General features: G+C 48.3%; 1 protein-coding gene across 2 annotated transcripts in view; it reads left to right on the forward strand.

The window, feature by feature from the left end:
• The first annotated feature begins 5,095 nt into the window (after positions 1-5,095).
• The window catches only part of SLC9A9 (solute carrier family 9 member A9), a 378,100-nt gene continuing 357,419 nt past the window's right edge, over positions 5,096-25,776 (forward strand). Inside the window, exons 1-2 of one of the 2 annotated variants that reach the window (XM_029074247.2) lie at positions 5,096-5,625; positions 24,800-25,002. In XM_029074247.2, coding sequence (XP_028930080.1) covers positions 5,451-5,625; positions 24,800-25,002 — 378 coding nt within the window. In that variant the 5' untranslated portion in view covers positions 5,096-5,450. The remainder of the gene's footprint in view (positions 5,626-24,799; positions 25,003-25,776) is intronic. The other variant, XM_029074237.2, reaches the window with a different exon arrangement.

Below are 25,776 nucleotides of genomic sequence, written 5' to 3' on the forward strand. Positions count from 1 at the left end.
CCGCCCTCAGGGAACAGTGAATAAGTCACATCCTCCCTCCTTCTGCACCAACACCTCCCACCCCCTCGCTTCTCCATTCCCCAGCCTCACCACCTGGTTCCGACCCAGATGGGTTGGAAAGCTTAAGGGAAGGGCAGGGGAGCTTTCTCTGCTCCTCGGGGTGGCCACAGTCAGTCAATCAATCAATTGATGGTATTTATTGAGCCCTTACTATGTGCAGAGCACTGTTCTAAGACTTTGGAAGGGTGCACTGTCTCCAAGAAGACTCTAGGGCATCAGGCCAGGTTTCTAATAAGCCTCCAGCTGCCAGCAGTCAAATGGGGACCCTACAAAGCTGTAAAGGCACAACCCACAGGGCGGGCAGGTGGGCAGTCAATCATTTTTATTGAGCGCTTACTGTGTGCAGAGCACAGTACTAAGTGCTTTGGAGAGCACAGTATAACAGTATAACTGACACATTTCCTGACTACAGTGAGCTTACAGTCTAGAGGGGGAGACAGACATTAATATAAATAAATATAATTACAGTTATGTACATAAGAGCTGTGGGGCTGGGAGGGGGGATGAATAAAGGTAGCCAGTCAGGGCAAAGCAATGGGGAGTGGGAGAAGAGGAAAGAAGGGTTTATTCAGGGAAGGCATCTTGGGGGAGATGTGCCTTCAGTAAGGCTTTGAAAGCTGGGAGTCATTGTCTGTTGGATATGAGGAAGGAGGGTGATCCAGACCAGAGGCAGGATGTAAACGAGAGGTTGGCAGTGATTAATGATGGTGTTTGTTAAGCGCTTACTATGTGCCAAGCACTGTTCTAAGCACTGGGGCAGATACAAGGTCATCAGATTGTCCCACGCGGGGCTCACAATCTTAATCCCCATTTTACAGATGAGGTAACTGAGGCACAGAGAAGTTAAGTGACTTGCCCAAAGTCACACAGCTGACAAGTGGTGGATGCAGGATTTGAACCTACGGCCTCTGATTTCCAAGCCCGTGCTCTTTCCACTAAGCCACGCTGGACGAGATTGAGGTACAGTGAGAAGGTTAACGTTACAGGAGCGAGGTGTGCAGATTGGATCCAAGTAGGAGAGTAGCGAGGTGAGATAGGAGGGGACAAAGTGATTGAGTGTTTTAAAGCTGATGGACAGAGGCTGGATCCCAGTCCAGGAGCACCTCTACGGCTAAGGGCAGCATACCATTAGAATGGGCTCAGCATCATGGCCACCTCCACTCTGGAGAAACCTGGAAATCCAGGGAGCCACGGAGCAGTAGAAGGCAAGAGAGCACCCCTCCACTTGCCAGAGAGCAGCTAGTCTCATGCATCCTAGGAGCCAGAAAAGTGCTTTCAACAGCCACTACCTCTGCTGAAAGTCAGTGGTGGCAACTGCTGACTGTGACTTAAGTCTGCAGGGGGTTCCTAGCCCTTGGGCTCCTTTCATGGGGTTGTTGGCCATTCGTCCCCCAGTGGTGAATGCCACCCCTAAGCCCATCCGGGTGTCACAATAAAATCAAATTATTGGGACACACAGCTTCTCAAATCCTCCAGTAACTCCAATGAGCAGGGCATCTAACAACTAACAATGCTAATAATAACAGTAATAATGAGAAGTGGCATGGTTTAGGGGAAAGAGCATGGGCTTGGGAGTCAGAGTGGAAAGAGCATGGGCTTGGGAGTCAGAGGTCATGGGTTCTAATAATAATAATGTTGGTATTTGTTAAGCACTTACTATGTGCCACGTTCTGATCTAAGCGCTGGGGTAGATACAAGGTAATCAGGCTGTCCCACATAGGGCTCACAGTCTTCATCCCCATTTTACAGGTGAGGTAACTGAGGCACAGAGAAGTTAAGTGACTTGCCCATGGTCACACAGCTAACAAGCAGTGTAGCCGGGATCCCAGATCAGCTACTTGTCTGCTGTATGACTTTGGGCAAGTCATTTAACTTCTCTGTGCCTCAGTTTCCTTATCTGTAAAATGGGGATTAAGACTGTGAGCCCCACATGGGACAACCTGATAGCCTTCTATCTATCCCAGTGCTTAGAACAGTGCTTGGCACATAATAAGCGCTTAAGAAATACCATTATTATTATTAGTAGAAGCAATGATAATTATAGTCACCATCATAATAATAATGGTAATAGTAACTGTGGTATTCATTAAGCTTCCATCTTGAAGGAAGCTTACTGCTTGGGAGGACTGAATGTATGTTCATTTAAGATGGGAGGAAAGCTCTAGCCTGTAAGCTTGTTGTGGTTAGGGAACATGCCTACCAATTCTGTTGTATTGTACTCTCCTAAGCACTTAGTACAGTGCTCTGCACACAGTAAGCACTAGAGAAGCAGCATGGCTCAGTGGAAAGGGCACGGGCTTATGAGTCAGGGTTCATGGGTTCTGATCCCCGCTCCTCCACCTGTCAGCTGTGAGACTCTGGGCAACTCACAACTTCTCAGTGCCTCAGTTACCTCACCTGTAAAAGAGGGATTAAGACTGTGAGCCTCATGTGAGCCTTAGAATAGTGCCCCACACATAGTAAGCCCTTAACAAATACAAACATTATTAATACGTATGATATAATAATAGATCAATTAAGAAAGATGGGAGAAAAACTCTAGACTTTAAGCTTGTTGAGGGCAGGGAACATATCTACCAACTCTGTTGTATTATACTCTCTCAAGAGCTTAGTACAGTGCTCTCCACTCAGTAACACTTAATAAATAACAATGATTGATTGGAAGGATTAGTAGTCGAATACTAGTAGAAAAGTAGTAATATTGTAGTAGCCAGGCAGTTAGTCAATCATATTTATTGAACACTTATTGTTTGCCGAACAACGTACTAAGCACTTGGGAGAGTACAATACAACAATGTAACAATATAGTAGTAGTGGGATCAGCAATATTTTCATTCATTCATTCAGTCGTATTTATTGAGCGCTTACCCTGTGCAGAGCACTGTACTAAGTGCTTGGGAGAGTACAATTCAGCAATAAAGAGAGACAATCCCTGCCTAAAATGGGCTTAGAGTCTAGAACGGGGGAGACAGACATCAAAACAAGTAAACAGGCAAAAATAGCATAAATAGAAATAAATAGAATTATAGATATATACATAGCAAAATAAGTAAACAGGCATTAATGTAAATAAATAGAATTATAGTTATGTACATAGATACACAAGCACTGGGGGGTGGGGTGGGGCGGGAGAGTAGAGCAAGCACTTACTGAACACCCATTGGTCAAGTGCACTATAGTAGGAGCTTGAAAGTACAGAATGACAAAGCGACCCATTCCATATCCACAAGGAGCAATGGTGAAGAGAACTCTAGCTGTAAATATTTTTAGTTAGGTCAAAATAAACAAACTGATTGGACATACTTGAGTGCTGAGGAGAGCATAAATAAGTTGAGAATCGTTCGGGATGATGTGGCTTAGGTGCTGGGAAATTAACTGTGGGGAGCTTTCTGGAGGAAGTGGGATTTTAGGAGGGCTTTGAATGTGGTGAGAGCTGTGGTCTGTCTGAGTGGGGAAGGAGGAAGTTGCAAGTCAAAGGAAGAGTGTGTGAGGAGATGGAGGTAGCAAAGTTGAGAGGAAAAGCCTCCCAGCCAGAAATGTGAAGACAAAGTGGACTTGGCGAACACCTGGTTCAGGGGGAGCGTGGGAGCTCAACCTCTCTGTCTTTGGGGGACAATGTGGGCAATGCTACCTCTCTGCCAGCGTCAGAGGGTAGCGTGGCGAAGGATTGTTCATCAGGGTAGAACCACGGCAGACGTTGTTGGTTCCCAAGTCCTGGGCTGGAAGATTCCCCATTGCCTGGGCATCTACCCTGGCCTGAGGGCTGTGCTACCCCAACTGTAATTTTCCCCTACCTGACATATATTGTAGGGTTCCCCCTGCTAGATTGCAGGCTAGTCGAGGGCAGGGATTGTGTCTGCAGTGTGGCTCAGTGGAAAGAGCACGGGCTGAGGAGTCAGAGGTCATGGGTTCAAATCCCTGCTCCGCCGCTTGTCAGCTGGGTGACTTTGGGCAAGTCACTTAAATTCTCTGTGCCTCAGTTCCCTCATCTGTAAAATGGGAATTAAAACTGTGAGCCCCACGTCGGACAACCTGATCTCCTTCTATCCTCTCCAGCGCTTAGAACAGTGCTTTGCACACTGCAAGTGCTTAACAAATGCTATTATTATTATTATTACCAACTGCATTGTATCCTCTCAAGTGTTCAGTTGTACAGTGCTCTGTGTACAGCAAGTGATCAGTAGATACCATAGATCGACTGATTGATTGATTGATTGGCAGAGTGCCACCAGCTCCTGAGCCCCTGAATCCCTTTGTGGGGAGACCAGCTGCTGGGGTGAGTGGGTTCCATAGACCCTGCCAGTTTCTCATAGGACTCAGCAAAGCACCAGGGCCAAGCAGTGTGGCTTAGTGGGTAGAACACAGGCTTGGTTGTCAGAAGGACCAGGGTTCTAATCTTGACCCCTTCTGCTATGTGACCTTGGATGAGTCACTTAATGTCTCTATGCCTCCGTTACCTCATCTGGAAAATGAGGATGAAGACTTCTGAGGCTGATGTGGGGCAGGAACTCTGTCCAACCCGATTTGCTCGTATCCATTCCAGCACTTAGTATAGTGCCTGGCACATAGTAAGCGCTGACCAAATACCACAGTTATGACTATTATTATTAGGCCGGTCCACTGGCTGGGAAGAGACGATGCATCTTTTCATTTGCTTTATGTTTCCTAACTGGCCCAGCGGGCAAAGGTTGCCTGTGTGGCCCTACCTGGGCAGGGACCTGTGACAGGCAGAATCAAACCTTCCAGAATCCCAGAAAAGCTATCTCCCTCCTGCTGGAAACCCAAGAGACAAAGCCCAGGGATGGGTTTCCAGCACTGGGCAAGGCTCCCAGTGGCATCTCGTCCAAGCCTGGGGAGGGGCTAGGGGCCAGGGGCATCTCCGCTCCACGGTGCCACAGCCCGGACATTGCCTTCAGGACTGCTGTCATCAGGTGACCGCTTTCCCATTTCCAACCCCAGGCCTATCTTTCCACCCAGCCTCCCTGTGGCAGGAAAGCAAACCCGCTTCCACCCCCTCACAAGGCCCCCTCGTCAGGTTCTCACAAGGCCTGCTCTTCCTACCCTGGGGCTGCGGGGAGAACCACTCCCTGGCAAACACGGTGCCCTGGGAAGCCGCTTTCCATCGCCTCGTGGGGCCGAAGGAGCGGAGAGCGGTGATGTGAGCCTCCCCCTGGTTGGGAGAAAAGGGCTGAGGCTGCTTTAAGAGAGAAACAGGAAGTTGTAAGGAGAAGCCAGCTGAATCTCGAGCTGGGGCCGTGTGTTACGAGGCAGCCCGGGGATGCGGTGCTGGTGAAAGTCTTCGGCAGCCGGACTTTCTCCTGGGAGAGTCGGGCCCTCCGCCCCTGGCCGCACCTGGGAATTCACAGAGAGAGCCCGGGAACGAAGCTGGGATGGGAAGCCAGCCGAGATTCCTGTCCGTGAAGGATGAGTATCAGTTTCAGCATCAGGGAGCTGTGGAATTGCTGGTTTTCAATTTTCTGCTCATCCTCACCATCTTAACGATCTGGTTGTTTAAGAACCATCGATTTCGCTTTCTGCATGAGACCGGAGGAGCCATGGTGTACGGTGAGAGCAGAGGCTGGGGGAAGTGGACTGGGCTGGGGGGGAGCTGGTGGTCAGTATCTGGACCCTAGGGCCCAGGTGATGCTGATGACCTGTGAGACTGGAGGGTCCTTGTGCCTGCTGGCAATGCCACTGTCCCAGTATGAGGGTTGGCAAATGCACGGCTGTCATTGGTCCTGGAAGAAGACAGAACCGTGACTGTCACCTGTGAGTGCTGTGGTGGCCGGGAGCAACTCCTGGTCCCAGCCACTTTGGGCTCCCCAAAAGGCTGCTTAATAATAATAATAATAATAAAGGTATCCATTAGCACTTACTATGTGCCAGCCACTGTACTAACTGCTGGGGTGGATACAAGCAAATCAGGTTGGACACGGTCCCTGCCATTCATTCATTCATTCAATTGTTTTATTGAGCGCTTACTGCAGGCAGAGCACTGTACTAAGTGTTTGGAAAATACAACAATAAAGAGAGACAATCCCTTCCCACAAAGCGCTAACAGTCTAAGGGCAGGGAGACAGACATCAATACAAGTAAACAGGCATCAATATAAATAAATAGAATTATAGAAGCATATATATATATATATATATATAGGAAAGTGCTGTGGGGCAGGATGGGGGAAGAGTAAAGGGAGCAAGTCTTGGTGACACAGAGGGAGGGGGAGCTGAGGAAAAGCAGGGCTTAGTCTAGGGAGGCCTATTGGAGGAGGTGCACCTTCAGTAGGGCTTAGGAATGGGGCAAGAGTGATTATCAAGCAAAATCTCCTCACTACTGGCTTCAAAACTCTCCATCACCTTGTCCCCTCCTACCTCACCTCCCTACTCTCCTTCTAGAGCCCAGCCCACACTCTCTGATCCTCTGGTGATAACCTCCTCACTGTGCCTCATTCTCACCTGTTCCGCCATCCCCTGGCCCACATCCTACCTCTGGCCTGGAATGCCCTCCCTTCTCACATCTACCAAACTAGCACACTTCCCTCCTTCAAAGCCCTACTGAAAGCTCACCTCCTCCAAGAGGTCTTCCCAGACTGAGTCCCATTTTTCCTCTGCTCCTCCTCCCCTCCCCATCACCCCAACTCCCTCCCTCTCTCTACCCCTTCCCCGCCCCACAGCACTTGTGTATATATGTACACATTTATTATTCTATTTAATTAATAATGTGTATATATCTATATTTATAATTCCATTTATTTATGTTGACACTATTGGTGCCTGTCTGGTTTGTTTTGTTTTGATGTCTGTCTCCCCACTTCTAGACTGTGAGCCCGTTGTTGGGTAGGGATTGTCTCTATATGTTGCTGAATTGTACTTTCCAAGCACTTAGTACAGTGCTCTGCACACAGTAAACCCTCAGTAAATACGATTGAATGAATGAATGATTGAATGAATAATTATTTGGCAGATTTGAGGAGGGAAGGCTTTCCAGGCCAGAGGTAGGATGTGGGCCATGGGTCAACGGCGAGACAGGCAAGAATGAGGCACAGTGAGAAGGTTAGTGGTAGAGGAACGGAGTGTGTGGGCTGCGATGTAGAAAGAGAGAAGGGAAGTGAGGTAGGAGCGGGCAAGGTGATCGAGAGCTTTGAAGCCAATAGTGAGGGGTTTATTGTTTTATACAGAGGTGGATAGACAACCACTGGAGATTTTTGAGAAGGGGGGTAACCTCCTGAACATTTCTATAGAAAGATAATCTGGGCAGTGGATTATGTCCCATTTGGGGTTCAGAGTCCCCATTTTACAGATGAAGTAAATGAGGCACAACTCCTTGTTGTGCTGTCATGTTTGCTGTCTGCAGCATCTGGTGCTGCAATAGCCAGAACTCTCCAGGGGCACAGCTGGGGCCGGTCATGCCCCCGAGGTCAGTGTCACTGCCAAGTTTGGCTCCCCCCAGGCCCAGGGAGCAATTGATCCTGTGGGTGAAGACACCCCAGTGTTCTCAGTGGGGAGAGCTGGGTCCGTGTTTCTCAACCATCTAATCAATCAAAGGAATTTCTTGAGCGTTTACTGGATGCAATCAATCATTCAAAGGTAATAATTATAATTGTGGTATTTGTTAAGCATTTACTATGTGCCTGGCACTGTACTAAGTCCTGGGGTAGATACAAGATAATCAGGTTGAACACACTCCCTGTTCCACATAAGGTTCCCAGTCTCAATCCCCATTTTACAGAAGAGGAAATGGAGGCAAAGAGAAGTGAAGTGATTTGCCCAAGGTCACAGAGCAGACACGTGGCAGAGTCAGGATTAGAACCCAGGCCCCATGCTCTTTCCACTAGGCCATGCTGCTTCACAGTATTTTTTGAGAGCTTTCTGTGTGCATAGCACTGTACTAAGCTTTTGGGAGAGTAGAATGTAACGAGTTGGTGGATATGTTCTCTGCCCACAAGGAGCTTACAGTCTAGAGGGTGGGAGGTAGATGTTAAAATAAATTATGGATATGCATAAGCAATGTGGGGCTTAGGGTGGATGAAGGGTACATATCCTAGTGCAAGGATGATGCGGAACAGGGAGGGAATAGAGGTAATGAGGGTTTAGTTGGGGAAGGCCTCTTGGAAGAGATGGAATTCTAATAGGTTTTGAAGGCGGGGAGAGTGATCATCTGTCAAAAATGAAGTTAATCAGTCATATTTATTGAACACTTACTAAATTCAGAGTACTGTATTAAACTTTGGGGAGAGAACGATACAACAGAATTAGCAGATACATTTCCTTCCCATAACAAGCATACAGTCTCAAGGGGGCAACAGACATTAATATGAATAAATAAGTAATTTATGATATATAATTTAAAGTTATGTACGTAAGTGCTGTGGGGTTGGGGGTAGGGTGACTATCAAATGTCCAAAGGTCACAGAACAAAATGTATAGACAAAGCAGAAGGAAGAGTGAGTTAAGGGAAAGATGGCTTAATTGGGGAAGGCCTCTTGGAGAAGATGTGACCTTAATAATGTTTTGAAGGTGGAGAGAGTAGAGGGAGGGAGAGTGTTCCAGGTCAGAGACAGGACAAGAGTGAGAGGCCAGTGGCTATAGGAGGAGGAAATCAAGCTACAGTGAGCAGGAAATCAGCGCAGTAAGTTAGAAGAGGGCAAGCTGAGTGATTTAAAGCCAATAAGTTTCCATTCGATCTGGATGTGCATGGGCAACCACTGGAGATTCCTGAGGAAACATGGACTGAACAGTTTTGTAGAAAAGTAACCTGGGCAGCAGAGTGAGGTAGGGACTGGAGTGGGGAGAGACAGGAAGGAGGCTAGGAGGTCAGCAAGGAGGTTGATACAGTAATCAAGGTGACATAGGATAAGTGACTGTATTAATGAGGCAGCAGTTTGGATGGAAACTGCTGTTGGATGTTATGAATGTAGAGCCAACAGGATTTGGTGACATTATATATGGCATTTGAATGAGAGAGTTGAGTCGAGGGCTTGTGAGACGGGGAGGATGGTGGTGCTATCCATATTGATAGGAAAATTACGGGGAGGTCCCCGATTAGACTGTAAGCCCGTCAAACGGCAGGGACTGTCTCTATCTGTTGCCGACTTGTTCATCCCAAGCGCTTAGTACAGTGCTCTGCACATAGTAAGCGCTCAATAAATACTATTGAATGAGCTTGGGTGAAAGGATGAGGGATTCTGTTTTCAACATGCTAAGTTTGAGGTGTCAGAGGGACATCCAAGTAGAGATATTCTGAAGGCAGAAGGAAATATGAGACTACAGAGGAAGATGGAGATCATAATTGGAAATATAGATTTAAGAATCATTAATAGAATTGAAACCACAGGAGTTAAAGAGTTCCCTAAGGGAGTGGGAGTAAATGGAAACTAGAAGGGGACCCAGAACTGAGCCTTGAGAGACTTGCACAGTTGGGTGGGAGATAGAGGAGGAACCTGCAAAAGTAACTGAGAATGAGCAGCTAGAGCGAGGAGGAAAACCAGGAGAGGACAGTGTCAGTGAAGTCAAGGGTGAATAATTTTTCCAGAATAATAATAATAATGTTGGTATTTGTTAAGTGCTTACTGTGTGCAGAGCACTGTTCTAAGTGCTGGGGTAGATACAGGATGATCAGGTTGTCCCACGTGAGGCTCACAGTTAATCCTCATTTTACAGATGAGGGAACTAAGGCACAGAGAAGTGAAGTGACTTGCCCATGGTCACACAGCTGACAAGTGGCAGAGCCGGCATTAGAACCCATGATCTCTGACTCCCAAGCCCGACCTCTTTCCACTGAGCCATGCTGCTTCTCTAAGAGGTGGTCCACAGTGTCAAAGGCAGCTGAACAGTCGAGGAGGATTAGGATGAAATAAAGGCCATTGGATTTGGCAAGGAGGAGATCACGTGTGTGTAGAGCACTGTACTAACCACTGGGAAGAGTACAGTAGACTAAATACTTCATGTCCCACTGGTGCAGGAAAGAGGAGCACGGGTTCATTTCCTGTGAGACAATGAATTCCTGCCTGCTTCCTCAGGAAATCGGACAGCAGATCATCTGGCCTGGCGCAGGTTACTTCATAGCTCACTGATGGGCAGCGATGCACCCCTTCTCACAGGCTCAAATTTTCAGGGTTCTGCCGTAATGCTGATTGATTCCCATCGTATCCCGGCCCTGACTTCTGGAAATTTTCTTCCAGTTGCTCAGTGAAGGTTTGATTTCATCCCTTTCTTTCTTCCAGTTGCTCAGTGAAGGTTTGATTTCATCCCATTCTTCTCTCCCAGCCTCCCACTGCTCTCCCTATGGGCTGCTTTGAGACAGAATCCAAACAATGTTGCAACATTGGAGCTCCCATCCTGCCTTCAATGCCAATGGTGGGGAGGGAGAAGAGAGGTGGACAAGAGGTGGAGGAGTAGAACCACATCTCCCTGGCATCCCTCAAGGCCTGAATAGGGGTTTGGACAGGAGGATAGGCAGTTCAGGGACCCAGTCTGTGTCTGCCAGAAAATCCAGCGTCAGAACAGTGTGGCCCTCTCGCCGTGCTGTTCCTCGGGAGCTTCTCCAAATACTCTGTGAGGGATGGGTAAGTGGAGTGAAAGATGGTTGGGGCTGACTGGTAGGAGTAGTTGTGGTATTAATAGCAGTAGTCACGGTAATGGTACTAGTCATAGTAGTAATAATAGTAGTAAATAATCGAAGTAGGAGTAATAATAATGGTATTTGTTAAGCACTTATTACGTGCCACAAACTGTACTAAGTGCTGGGGTAGATAGAAGGTAATTGGGTTGGACACAGTCCCTGTCCCACATGAGGCTCACAGTCTTCATCAGTAGATGTCATAATAATATAAATAATAGTGTTAGTATTCATAGTAGTAGTATCCCTGGAAATTATATAGGTAATTTATTCATTTATATTTATATTAATGCCTGTCTCCCCCCCCCCCCCCCCCCCGCCACCTCCCAGCTCACTGTAGACAGAGAATGTGTCTGTTTATTCTTGAATTGTACTCTCCCAAGCGCTTAGTACAGTGTTCTGCACAAAGCAAGCATTCAATAAATGCGATTGAATGAATAATAGTAGTAGCTATAGTAGTGCTAATATTCACAGTAGTAATAATAATGATGGTATTTGTTAAGCACTGTATCAAGCACTGTTCTAAATGCTGGGGTAGGTATGAGATAATCAGGTTGTCCCACCTGGGGCTCATGGGGGAAGCTGCGTGGCTCAGTGGAAAGAGCCCGGGTTTGGGAGTCAGAGGTAATGGGTTCTAATCCCTGCTCCACTGCTTGTCAGCTGTGTGACTTTGGGCAAGTCACTTAACTTCTCTGTGCCTCGGTGTCCTCATCTTTAAAATGGGGATTAAGACTGGGAGCCCCACGTGGGACAACCTGATCACCTTGTATCCCCCTAGCACTTAGAACAGTGCTTCACACATAGTAAGCACTTAACAAATACCATTATCATTATTATTATTAATCCCCATTTTCCAGATGAGGTAACTGAGGCACACAGATGTTAAGTGACTTGCCCAAAGTCACACAGCTTAAAAGTGGCAGAGCTGGGATGCGAACCCATGACCTCGAACTCCCAAGCCCATGCTCTTTCCACTAAGTGGAGGAGGAAGAGGAGGAGGAGGAGGAGGAGGAGTGTTAGGATTCGTAGTAAAGGTTGTCATAATAGTAGTAATAGTAGTGTTAGTATTCACAATAGTAGTTGCTGAATTATACTTTCCAAGTGCTTCGTACAGTGCTCTGCACACAGTAAGCACTCAATAAATATGATTGAATGGTCATGGTAGAAATACTAGACTGTAAGCTTCTATTCTAGACTGTAAACTTCTCTAGACTGTCAGCTCTTCCTCTAAGACTGTAAACTTGTTTTGGGTAGGGAAAATATGTACCAACTCTGTTATATTTTACTCTCCCAAGCATTTAAAACAGTACTCTCCAGACAGTAAATGCTCAATAAATATAATTGATTGACTAGAAATAGTCATCCTAAAAGTAGTAACAGTCACAGTAGTAGGAGAAGTAATAGCAGTAGAAGTAGGATTTATTGAGTGCCCACTTGGTGAAGTCAACTGTTCAATGGAATTACACAATTCTTGCCCACAAGGAGCTTACACTCTAACAGGGAAGACAGGCACGAAAATATTTACAACTATATATGGTGAGAGCTAAGGAGGGTGTGGCTAAATCCAAGGTCTATAGTTGGTTCTAGATATTGATTCTATTCTTGCTATTGTTTTTGTCTGTCTGTCTTTCCCCGATTAGACTGTAAGCCCATCAATGGGCAGGGACTGTCTCTATTTGTTGCTGATTTGTACATTCCAAGTGCTTAGTACAGTGCTCTGCACATAGTAAGCGCTCAATAAATACTATTGAATGAATGAATATTGGGAGACCAACTAGGAATGGTTGGTTGGAGGAGGTGGGGTTTTAGGCGGGCTTTGATTACGGGAGTAGCGAGACTGGCCCAGCTGGCAGTAGTGGGATTTCTACCCCACTACTGGGGCTAAAGGGCTGTTGTCTGGAGGCCAGACTCAAAGCTGACCTGATGGTGACCGGAGCAGCCATCCCCCGGTCCTCTTCCCCAAACAGGGACCCAGGAACTGCTCTCCATAGATATGTAGCTAAGGCCTGAGGAACAGGAGTCACCGGTGCAGCCAGGCTGGCCTGGGCGGCTCCCCCTGCCCACACCTAGGGCCCCGGTCCTGCCAAGCCCACTGTGATTGGCAGCCAGAGACAGCACAGGCCGTGGGACCAGACATGGGCAGGTGGCTCTCGCCGCTACAAAGCCGGTTTTGGACACTGGTAGCCCTGAGGCAGGGAACTACCTGCCACCCACTCCCATTCCCACTCCTGCTGCTAATGCCAATCCTATTCTCACTCCTGTTGCCTCTCCCATTCCTGCTTCTGCTCCCATTCCTATCAATCAGTGAGTCTGAGGTATTATATTGAGTGCTTGCAGTGTGGACTGTACTAAGCGCTCAAGAAATTACAGTACAAAAGAGTTGATAGATGTGATCCCTGCTCACAAAGAGCTGACAGTCTCCAGAGAAGATGGACATTAAAATAGATTAGGGATGGGGGACATAGAAGAGTATCAGATTGCAGCGATCCTTGGGTACTGGGCCCGTAGCAGCTCTGAATTATCTGATGACTAGGGACCCCCGCCATGTTATGTGAGTAGAGCTGAGTTTATTGCCTGAGTCTCTGCAGACCTCATCGCCTGGCAGACGGCCTGAAGAAAAACCCTGCAGAACAATCTGCTGTCACATTCTTGGGCTCACATTATATCTCCGGTGGTTTGTGTGAGTGGCACCCAGAGGGTGGGGTGCTGTAGGTCTCTTTGCTTCCCCATGTACCGTGCGGGCTTAGTGAGTCCTGGCATGTTGCACAACTTAGCATGGTCACTCAACTAAGTCTCTCCCTACATAAAAAGTCATCATTCCCTCTTTTTTAATGATATTTTGTTAAGCACGTACTCTATGTCAACCACAGTTCTAAGCTCTAGGGTTGATACAAGTCAGTCAGGTCAGACACAGTCCCTGTCCCACACAGGGGTCACAGTCTAGGTAGGAGGGAGAAGAAGTATTGAATTCCCATTCTACAGTTGAGGTGACTGAGGCACAGAGAATAATAATAATAATAATTGTGGGATGTTAAGTGCTTACTTTGTGCCAGGCACTGTACTAAGAGCTGGGGGGCAATCCAAGCAAATCGCGTTGGACAAAATCCTTTTCCCACAGCGGGGTCATAGTCTTAATCCCCTTTTTACAGATGAGGTTACTCAGGCCCAGAGAAGTGAAGTGACTTACCCTGGGTCACACAGCAGAGAAGTGGCAGAGCTGAGATTAGAACCCAGGTCCTCTGATTCCCGGCCCTGAGATCTTTCCACTAGGCCATGCTGCTTCCCCTGCTGGGTGGCCTTATCTTTGCCACTGTGCATGTCCAGTTACCATGGTGAGGTCACAGGTGGCCAGCCCCACCTCCATCCTGGGTAGGGGGTTCCTCATCAGTTTCCAATTGGTGAGACTTCCTCGGCATTGCTTCAAGTTCTCCCCAGTTGTTACACATAGTCCATTTGAACAGCCACCCCAGTAAACTTCCCCCATCTGGGACAGCTCAACATCAACACCTTTCTTTCCCAACCCTCTTGTAACTGACAGAGTAGGGGGCCAAGAGGTGAGGGTGGGAGGAGGGGGTGGACCCTGGCAGATGTCCCTCGTCTCCTGCCCCTTCCCACGGGTGAAAGGCATCGGCCTCACTGACGGTAGGGCTGCTTAGAGGGCAGGAAAACTGTGGGTCAGGGCTCCCCTCGAAGCCCCCCTTAATGGTCCGACGTCTCCAACACATTATTCATTGGTCGCCGCCTCCTTTTCCAAATCCTGCAGCCAGAATCCATATCCCAACACATTTAAAGTTCTAATGATATCCACTGAAGATGTACTAAGAGTCCATAACCCTCCTTTAATGCTCTACTGCTATTGATTATCACCAGCTGTGCACTTAGCCTTCTCCATTTGCAGTGCTGAGTGCTTGGCTAGTGGCTTAGGAAAGGGGAATGTCTCGTTCCCTGACTTCACTGGACATTATGTTGCCTCTGGCCATGATGTTCCCTGGCAGGTCGGGGACTCTGGCTGTGGGGAGATCCAGCCCAAGGGATCAGCCACACTCTTCTACCAGAAGAGGAGGGAGGAACTCTCCTCCAGAAAAGACACTGATTGACAGTCATTTTGGCTGGTGGGACCCAAGGTTCCTCTCCCTCAGCCACATGGTTCTGAAACCCCAAAGCACCATCCCCTCCCCACCCCCGACAGCATGGCCTAGTGGATAGAGCCCGGTCTGGGAGTCTGAAGGACCTGGGTTCTAGCCCCGGCTCTGCCACTTGTCTGCTGTGTGACTTTGAGCAAGTCACTTCGCTTCTCTGTGCCTCATTTACCTCATAGGTAAAATGGGAATTAAGACTGTGAGCCCCATGTGGGACAGGGAAGTGTCCAACCTGATTATCTTGTCTCTACCCCATAGCTTAGAACAGTGCCTTAACAGATACCATTAAAAATAACAAAAACAGCACCCTGCCAACCCCCAACATAGGACCTTGAGGTTGTGGGCAGGATATACAATTGCTGCTCCCCAAATTCCACCCTACCCTCACAAAGGGGATCCACGTGAGCTGGAGGATGGCTGGTCCAGAACAAGCCAACTTTGCCAGGACAAGCAATTTCTGGGACCACACACCGAGGCTGGACTGGCTCACTCAATCGATTGTATTTCCTGAGTGCTTACACTGCCCAGAGCACTGGACTAAGCCCTGACACTATAAAGCAAAGCTGTACAGGCTCACTCAACCAATAGTGTTTATTGAGCCCTCACATTATGCAGAGTACTGCATTTGTTTATTATTTATTGTATTTGTCAAGTACTTAATATGTGTTAAACACTGTTCTAAGCTCTGGGGTTGATACAAGTTAATCAGATCAGACATAGCCCCATCCCATGTAAGGCTCACAGCCTAAGTAGGAGGGAAAACAGGTTTCGCATCCCTATTTTATAGTTGAAGAAACTAAGGCACAGAGAAATTAAGTGACTAGCCCAGGGTCACACAGCAAGCAACTGGCAGAGCTGGGAATAGAATCCGGGTCCTCTGAATCCCAGGTCCGTGTTCTTTCCACTAGGCCAAGCTACTTCTAGCTTCATTGCACTGAGAACTAGGACTACAAACCATAGCTGAATTGGCTCACTTAATCAGTAGTATTTTTTGTACACTTACACTGTGCAGAGCACTGTACTGAGCACTTGGGAGAGTACAGTAGAGTCATTAGACACAATCCCTGCCCTCAAGGAACTTACAAGAGGGAGCCAGACAGTAAAATAAAGAACGGGTTGGAGGATGCAACAGACTTCAAAGATATGTAAGCAATCAATCAGTAGTATTTACAGAGTGCTTACTGTATCCAAGGAGTTTCCAGGCCAATAAGTCTACCCAGGAAGAGGAGTGGGAGTCCAACAAGTCCACCCAGGAGGAGGAGTGGGAGGAGGACTCAATTGCATAGGTGACAGAATGTTGAAGTGGCATCAGCATGATGTAGTGGATAAAGCATGGGCCTGGTAGTCAGAAGGTCATGGGTTCTAATCTCAGTTCTGTCACTTGTCTGCTGTGTGACCTTTAGCAAGTCACTTTCTCTCTCTGTGCCTTAGTTACCTCATCTGTAAAATAGGGATTGAGACTGTGAGCCCCATGTGGGACAGGGACTGTGTCCAACTCTATTTGTTTCTATCCATCCTAGGACTTAGTGTAGTGCCTGGCATAGAGTAAGCATTTAACAGATACCATTATTATTAGATGAGAGAGATTGAAGGGAAGCCTCCTGGAGGAAGTGTGAAAGAAGGTCTTTGAAGATGGAGAGATCGGTCATCTGCTGGATGTGAAGGGAGAGGGAGTTATAAGGAGGAAAGTCATCAGTACAGGGCTCTGTACACAGTAAGTGCTTAATAAATATGATTGGCTGAATGAATGATTGCATGAGTCCTGGAACCCAGGGGGCTGACCCATGGTGGTATCGCTCAGGGGCGTCTGTGCCCGTAGACTCCAGGGTCCAGAGTTCGAGGTAACAGAACAACAAGCTGGGGCCTCTTCCCTGGATGGGAGGGATTCAGGGGAAGGGAAAGTCAGCAACTTGCCTTTCAGACATCCAGGCCCATCCTGGAGCAGGAAAGCTACTTGAGGCCTGTATCGCAGGTGGCCCCAGAGGTCACGGAGGCTCCTCACATCCTCCGTCCCCTTGCCACTGCACACAGGAAATCATCCAGGCAGAGGGAGGGCAGAGAACTTGTGGTGAGGAGAGGCCCTCAGGGTGAGATGTATATCTAGAGATGAACTTGTCAGAGAGAGAATGACCCATATTTTGGTGCTAGCCCTTGCTTTCAGGGAGGACTCACTCTAGGCTGGGGTGGAAATGGGTGATGGGGTGCAGCCCAGTCACCACAAGACCCTGAAGGCGAGATGTCTCCACATTCTGGTGCACCTGGACAAGTAGAGACCCTCAGGCCCCTGTGGGCAGCTAGCCAGGGGAGGCTCCTGAACAGAGGGGAAAGCAGCGGGAGCCGGGGATGGCCACTTCCATCTGCTGGATCTGACAGCAGCAGCTGGGCCTGGGGGTGGTGTCTACAGATGACCACACCCAGGATGTCTGCTGAGTGCTCAGCCAGGGCTGCAGACCCCTCCGAGCAGAGCAGGGGTCGGATGGGGGTGGGAAGGGGCTCTTGCAGCGTGGCCTCATGGGTAAAGCACGAGCCTGGAAATCAGAAGGACCTGGTTTCTAATCCCTGCTCTGCCAGTTGTCTGCTGTGTGACGTTGTCTGCTGTGTGACCTTGGGCAAGTTGTTTCACTTCTCTGTGCCTCAGTTGCCTCACCTGTAAAATGGGGATTAAGACTGTGAGCCCCATGTGGGACTCACAACCCAACTTGCCTATGTCCAAAATTGACTGGGAACAAAACCACCACTTAGTTCAGTGCTTGGCACAAGGTAAGTGCTTAACAAATGCCACTATCATTATTATTATTATTATTAGGACTGGCTCCAGATCCACAGTCAATCAAACAGTGGTATTTATTGAGCACTTACTACGTGCAGAGCACTGTACTAAGTGCTTGCGAGAGCACAATAGAGTTAGCAGACACATTTCTTGCCCACAAGGAGCTAGCCACAGCCACCACCCATTCCCACGAGTTATCTCGTCTGACGGTAGTGAATCATGTGTGATGTTCTGAGGCAGCAGCAGCAGTCTGTCAGCCTGCCAGCTGGGACAACAGGTGCCTGGCAACTCTTCCCTTGGGGAGGGAAGGAAGCCCGTGGCTCAGGCCAGTCTGCATCTGGGAGTTGGGAGGAACCGAGCCAGCGCACCCGCCTACTGCGGCCCCCTCTCCCAGGACCCCTACCAAGCCCCCTTCCCAGGGGACCACGGAGTCCGCTAGAAACATCTGGCTTCCTACCCTGGAAACATCCCGGAAACAGGCCAGTCCGGGGCTGAGTCGTGCCCAGGAGGATGGCAGAACACAAGCATGTTTTGTCAATTGTGCTGGAACAGAATCCCCAGTGTGAAGGGCAGGGGCACACACAGGGACACCGTGGGCAGAGTCAACGGCTGGCGGGACTAGTGGCAGGGCAGCGGGGGCTGCGGGCAGACAGCCTGCCCATTCAGGTGCCCCCATGGGTCTGGCAGCAGGGGAAGGGACGAGGATAGCTGATGACGGGCCGTGGGCAGGGATGGGGAGCGGGCACGTCTGGGAGGGCTGTCTGAGGGCTCCTTGGGACCGCAGGGTGAGTGAGGGCGTGAGAGGGTGGCACGGATAGCGTGCAGGAGGCGGCATGGGAGAGGGCCCAGGATGGGTTGTGGGAAAGGGTTTGGGGGAACTGTCAGCTTCTTGTGGGCAGGAATCAGGGCTACCAACCACTTAGTAAGGTGTTCTGCATACAGTAAGCTTTCAATCGATATCACTGATTGATTGAGGGAGTGATATTGCAGCATTCATGGGGAAATCTGGCTTTCCTCAATAATAATGATAGTAATAGTACTGGTATTTGTTAAGTGCTTACTATGTGTCAAGCACTGCTCTAAGCTCTGGGGAAGGTACAGATTAATCAGTTGATCAATCAATTGTATTTATTGAATGCTTACTGTGGGCAGAGGTCTTAAGCACTTGGGAGAGTAAAATATAACAATATTAAGACCCATTCCCTGCCCACAGCGAGCTTAAAGTCTAGAGGATGTAATCAGGTGAGACACAGTATCTATCCCACATGGAATTCACAGTCTAAGAAGAAGGGATAACAGGTTTTGAAAACCCATTTAACAATTGAGAAAACCGAGGCAAAAAGAAGTTAAGCGATTTGCCCAAGGTTGAACAGCAGGCAAGTGGTTAAATCAGGATTAGAATTTAGGCCTTCTGACTCCTGGGCCTGTTCTCTTCCCTCGAGACACAACATTTTAAAAAATTATAATTGTTAAGTGCTTACTACGTGCCAGGCACTATACTAAGCACCATGCTAGATACACGATGATCAGGCTGGACACAGTCCCTATCCCACATGGGGTTCACAGTTTTAATCCCCATTTTACAGATGAGGGAACTGAGAACCAAAGAAGTGAAATGACTTACCCAAGGTCACCCAGAGACAAGTGATGGAGCCTGCATTAGAACCCAGGTCCTCTGACTTCCAAGCACAAACTCTTTCTTCCAGGCGATACTGCTTCCCGGCTTCTCTCAAGGTGGCTGCTAGAGCAAAATTGAACACCCAAAACTCAGGGAAGGGCAGGAGAGAGGACTTCTGCCCAGGAACAACAAACTGACAGCAGAACAACAGCTGACCTCACAGCTCCCTGTTGGCACCCCTGGACCATTAAGGTCTAGCCCATTCTAGGGTTTTGGGCACCAGGGTCCACCCACCCAGCAAAGCATGATCCTTGCCCGGGGCCAGGGGACAGGAGGTGGGGAGTAGGGGAGGACCACTTGTCCCTGGTGGATCAGCACATTGAAACCAGCTTATCGCCCACTGGACTCGGATATTCCCCAGGGAAATCGCCAAACTGCCTGCCATCCCACTGCAGAGGGTAGTTTGGTGCTTTGGGGAGTAAAAATCTCATTTTGCAGGGGTGCTTTAGAGGGTAGAAAATTTGAATAGAGCCCAGGTCTGGGAGTCAGAAGGTCATGGGTTCTAATCCCGGATCTACCACATGTCTTCTGCGTGACCTTGGCCAAGTCACTTCACTTCTCTGAGCCTCAGTTACCTCCCCTGGAAAATGGGGATTGAGACTCTGAGCCCCGGTGGGACAGGGACTGCGTCCAACCCGATTTGCTCATATCTACCCCAGCGCTTAGAACAGTGCCTCACACTTAGTAAGCACTTAACAAATACCACAATTATTATTAGAAACCACACAAGGCTCCTAAAGACCACCACCTATTCCTGAAAGCTACGAGAGGCTCCAACCATTTGTGTTTAGGCTCCGGCCAAATTGAGTTTGGGGAAAACTGGGTCTGCTGCCTGCAGCCTGAATCCCCTTTGCTTCTTTCTCCTCGGCCTTGGGGAGCTGAAACTTCAGATTCTGCCCTGCCCCGCTGCCCTGCTCTCCCTCCCTTGGCCACTCAGATATACTGGACTTCCCCTAATTTCACCATGACAGGCAGATCCCCCCAATCCCGATTACCTTGCACAGCCCCCACCTGGTTTGGGAAATGGATCCCCTGGAAGCCATCTCACAGGAGCGGCTTTGGGCGGGAACCCCCCTTGCTGCAGCTGGGCCATCAGCGGGGCACGTGTTGCCCAATACCCTCCACCCTCACCAAGAGGCTGGTGACTTGCTCACCCCATTGCATTTTCCTCTCTGCTCCTCCTCCTCCCCGTCTACCCTTCTTCTCCACTCCCTGGGAAGCCTTGAGACAGATAATAATAGTAATAGTAATTATAATATTTGTTAAGTGCTGTGTACCAGGCACTGTACTAAGCACTGGGATGGATGCAAGCAAATCGTGTTGTACACAGTCCCTGTCCTCCATGGGGCTCACGGTCTTAATCCACCACTTGTCTGCTGGGTGACCTTGGGCAAGTCACTTCACTTCTCTGTGCCTCAGTTCTCTCACCTGTAAAATGGGGATAAAGACTGTGAGCCCCATGTGGGACAACCTGATTACCGTGTACCTCCCCCAGTGCTTAGGGCAGTGCTTGACACATAGTAAGTGCTTAACAAATACTATCATTATTATTATTATTATTATTATTAATCCCCATTTTACAGATGAGGTAACTGAGGCACAGAGAAGCAAAGAGACTTGTCCAAGGTCACACAGCGGGCAAGTGGCATAGCCGGGATTAGAACCCATGATCTTCTGACTCTATTTTTGGCTGATTCTCCGCAGAGGCAGGAAGGTGTTTCTGTAAGAAAATGCTGCAGAGTCAACAAGTTAAGCCCAAGCTGACCAGATAGTGAGGCTTAGCTGGGACAACCCCAGATTCTGGAATCTGGCCCAGAAAACTTTAGAAAATTAGTCAGAGGTTCCCAAACTGGACAGTTCTGGCTGACCCTTCCCCAACCCTGTGAAGTCTGACTCGGTGGAAGTGCTTGGGTAGTCAAGTCTGGACTGGAGCATGCTCAGTCCATGCTTTGTCCATGGCTTACTAGCCCTTGTAGTTTGCTGGTCCTGGACAACTGCCCTCTTTACTTCCCCATGCCACTGGTGGGGAAGAGAAAGGTCTTATTGCCAATCATTTCAGGGGCCATACTGGGTTCTGTAAATCTGCTCCTTCCTCAATTAATCAATCAATCAGTGGTATTTATTAAGCATTTGCTTTGCCCTAAACATTGTACTAAGTGTTTGGAAGAGTACAACACATCGGAGTTGGTAGACAGTTTCCCTGTCTTAGACGAGCTTACGTCTAGAGAGGGAGACAGACATTACTGTAAAATGAATTCATTCATTCATTCAATCGTATTTATTGAGCACTTACTGTGTGCAGAGCACTGTACTAAGCGCTTGGGAAGTAATTAAATTATGATATGTACACAAGTGGTGTGGGCTGAGGATGGGGTGAATATAAGTGCCCAAAGGGCACAGATCCAAATGCGTAGATGATGGGGGTGGGAGGGAGTTTAATCAGGGAAGACCTCTTGGAGGAGACGTGATCTTAATAATAATAATAATAATGATGTTGGTATTTGTTAAGCGCTTACTATGTGCAGAGCACTGTTCTAAGCACTGGGGTAGACATAGGAGAATCAGGTTGTCCCATGTGGGGCTCACAGTCTTAATCCCCATTTTACAGATGAGGTAACTGAGGCCCAGAAAAGTTAAGTGACTTGCCCACAGTCACACAGCTGACAAGTGGCAGAGCCGGGTTTCGAACTCATGACCTCTGACTCCAAAGCCCATGCTCTTTCCACTGAGTCACGCTGCTTCTCCATAAGACTTTGAAGGTGGGGAAAGTGATGGTCTGGCGTAGGTGGCGTGGATCCAAACTGCCCCTCCATTATTCCAACACTTGTCGTTACCCAACTTAACTACTATATCAGCCTCCACCCTGGACCTCCCCGCCTCCAGCCTCACCCCTCTCAGTCATTCATGCATTCATTCAATCGTATTTATGAGCACTTACTGCGTGGCAGAGCACTGTACTAAGCGCTTGGAAAGTACCATTCAGCAACAGATAGAGACAATCCCGATACCCAACAACGGGCTCACAATCTAGAAGGTGGGAGACTCTTCACTCTGTTTCCTGGATCATTTTCTAAATAATGGTCTGTGCAACATCTTCCCCTCTCCTCAGAAACCTCCAGTGGTTGCCCATCCACCTCTGCATCAAACAGAAACCCTCACTAATGGCTTAAGGCAGGCCCTCTACTTACCCTTGATCCTCTCCCCACTGACCACCCACGCTATCTGCTTTGCTCATTTAATACCACAGTGCCTCGATTCTCATCTCTCTCCCCCATCTACCCCTTGCTCAAGCCTTCCCTCCTGCCTTCAACTTTCCTCTCCCCTTCACAGCTGATAAAGCCACTGCTCTCCCCATCTTCGAAGCCCTGCTAAAATCACAGCCCCCTCCAGGAAGCCTTCCCTGGACTAGTCTCTCATCGCTCCAGCCTATTTTCATCCCTAGTATGTTACTTATGTTTTTAACATCTGGACCAGCCCCTAAGGTTTTACTCACCACTGGCCACCCTGTGAAAGCAAGGTTATGTGTGCTGAGTTTAAGTCCAGGTCACTGCCCCAGTAGAACCCCGCGCACACCCTGTAGAAACAGTCTAGGAAGGGTATGTGTTGGGTTGGCGTAGCAGGCCATCCCTCCTCAGTCTGAAGAGCGTGACCTAGTGATAGAACTCGGCCCTGGGGCGTCAGAAGGTCCTCGGTTCTAGTCCCGGCTCTGCCACTTGTCTGCTTTGTGATCTTGGGCGAGCCCATTTATTTATAGTGGATAGAGCATGGGCCTGGAGTCAGAAAGTCATGGGTTCTAGTCCCGGCTCTACCACTTGTATGTTGTGTGACCTTGGGCAAATCATTTCACTTCTCTGTGCCTCAGTTACCTCACCTGGAAAATGGGGATTGAGACTGGGAGCTCCACATAGGACAGGGAGTGTGTCCAACCCAATTTACTTGTATCCACCCCAGCGCTTAGTCCAGTGCCTGGTAGATAGTAGGCTCTTAATAATAACGATGGTATTTGTTAAGTGCTTACTACGTGCCAAGCACTGTTCTGAGAGCCTGAGCAATACTGCGATTATTTAACTTCTGTGTGCCTCAGTTACCTTATGTGTACAATGGGGAATAAGACTGTGAGCTTAGCTTCTATCTACCCCAGAGCTTAGAACAGTGCCTGGTACATAGTAAGAGCTTAACTAGTACCACAATTATTACAATTATTATTTCTCTCTGCCCTGCACACAGCAAGCCCCTAGGACAATGCTCTGCACACAGTAAGCATGGAGTAAATGCTGCATACTGCAGCTGTTGAGGATGCTTCGTTGTCTTCCCAAAATTCAAACCTTTAGCAGAAATGGATCTACCAACTTCTGTTGTGTTATACTCTCCCGAGCTCTTAGTATTAGTGCCCGGAACACAGTAAACACCAATAATATCACTGAACTGAGTCCAGCTGATATGAAAAAAATTCTCTCAAATTTTCAGTAAATCTCAAAGTTTATATGTGGTGGTGTGCCCAAGTGTCTCTGAGGAGGACGGGGGCAGGAAGGTGACCCGAGGGGATATGGGAGTAGAGGGGTTTGGGGGATGGGCAATGGATATTTACATAGACTATGAATTAAGTGCTTAGTACAGTGCTCTGCACACAGTAAGTGCACAATAAATATGATTAAATGAATAAATTAAAATTATTTATTTATAATTAATATCCATGTTCCCCCTCTAGACCTTAAGCTCACTGTGGGCAGGGAGCACATCTACCAACTCTATTGTATTGTACTCTCAGAAGTGCTTAGTACAGTGCTATACACACGTAAGGATGCAATAAAATGCTACTTTGAGACTGTGGAGTCCCACACGGACAGGGACTGTGTCCGCCCTGATTTGCTTGTATCCACCCCAGTCCTTTAGTTATTAGTGCGTTGCAGATTGTAAGTGCTTAACAAATGGCCATAATTGTTATTACTATTACTGATGATAATGGTGATGCGTGATGATGATGAGAGAATAGGTAGGAATCAGTTAAATTAATTAATGATGATATTTGTTAAGCATTTACTATATGTGGAGCACTGTTCTGAGCACTGGGATGGATACAAGGTAATCAGGTTCTCCCCTGTGGGGCTCATAGTCTCAATCCCCATTTTACAGATGAAGTAACTGAGGCACAGAGAAGTGAAGTGACTTGCCCAAAGTCACACAGCTGACAAGTGGCGGATCTGGGATTAGAACCCACAACCTCTGACTCCCAAGCCCGTGTTCTTTCCACTAAGCCACGATGCTTCTCTAAGTATGGTATTTGTTGAGCACTTACCTATATGCCAAGCACTGGTTCTAAATGCTGGGGTAGACACAAGGTAAGCAGGGTTGTCCCACATGGGGCTCACAGGCTTAATCTCCATTTTACGAATGAGGTGACTGAGACACAGAGACCCGGAAAGGATTGACTGTGTTCCCACATTCCGGGAAGTTGGAAAGTCGAGAAATGAGGCTCAGCCAGTCCATGAGCTGTAGCGATCATCCATCCTTTTCCTGTGCGTCTTCCCCCCGCAGGCCTGGTCATGGGGCTGATCCTCCGCTACGCCACCACGCCCACCGACATCGACAGCGGCACCGTCTTCGACTGCCCCAAGCTGGGCTTCGGCCCGTCCACCCTGCTGCTGAACGTCACCGACCAGGTGTACGAATACCAGTTCAAGCGGGAAGTCAGCCGGCACAATGTCAACGCCCACCAGGGCAACGCCATGTTGGAGAAGGTAGTGGGCGGCTCTGGTGGGGCAGGTGGGGGGCAGGGGAGTGGAATGGGAGGGAATGGTCTCGATTTGTACATCTGTCCCTCAACTGAGGAGATAGCATGTATGGTGGTGAGAACTTACCCAGGCATGCGAGTGACCATAAAGACAAGGAGTGGACGTGCTTCAACTTGGGCCTTTCCCTGGATTTGAACCCACCTCTTGATATGCCAATCTTGTAGAAGCAGTAGGGCCTAGTGGAAAGACCACAGGCCTGGAAATCAGAGGACCTGTTCGACAATCAATCATGTTTATCGTATTTACTGAGCACTTACTGTGTGCAGAGCACTGTACTATCCACTTGGGAGAGTTCAATATAACAATAAATAGACACGTTCTCTGCCCACAAAGAGTTTATGGTCTAGAGGGGGAGACAGGCATTTAAATATAGAGAGACAGCGTGGCTTAGTGGAAAGAGCATGGGCTTAAAAGTCAGAGGATGTGGGTTCTAATTCCGGCTCTCCCACTTGTCTGCTTTGTGACCTTGGGCAAGTCGCTTAACTTTTCTGTTCCTCAGTTACCTTATCTGTAAAATGGGGATTAAAAGTGTGAGTCCCACATGGGACAGCCTAATTATCCTGTATCTACCCCAGTGTTAGGAACAGTGCTTGGCACATTGTAAGTGCTTAACAAATACCATAATAATAATGATTATTAATAAATTACAGATATAAACATGAATAGACATATATACCTGGGTCCTTGCCTGCTGTGTGACCCTGGGCAAATCACTTTACC

This window comes from Ornithorhynchus anatinus, chromosome 1 (genome assembly GCF_004115215.2).
Source record: "Ornithorhynchus anatinus isolate Pmale09 chromosome 1, mOrnAna1.pri.v4, whole genome shotgun sequence".
Classification (NCBI taxonomy): Eukaryota; Metazoa; Chordata; class Mammalia; order Monotremata; family Ornithorhynchidae; genus Ornithorhynchus; species Ornithorhynchus anatinus.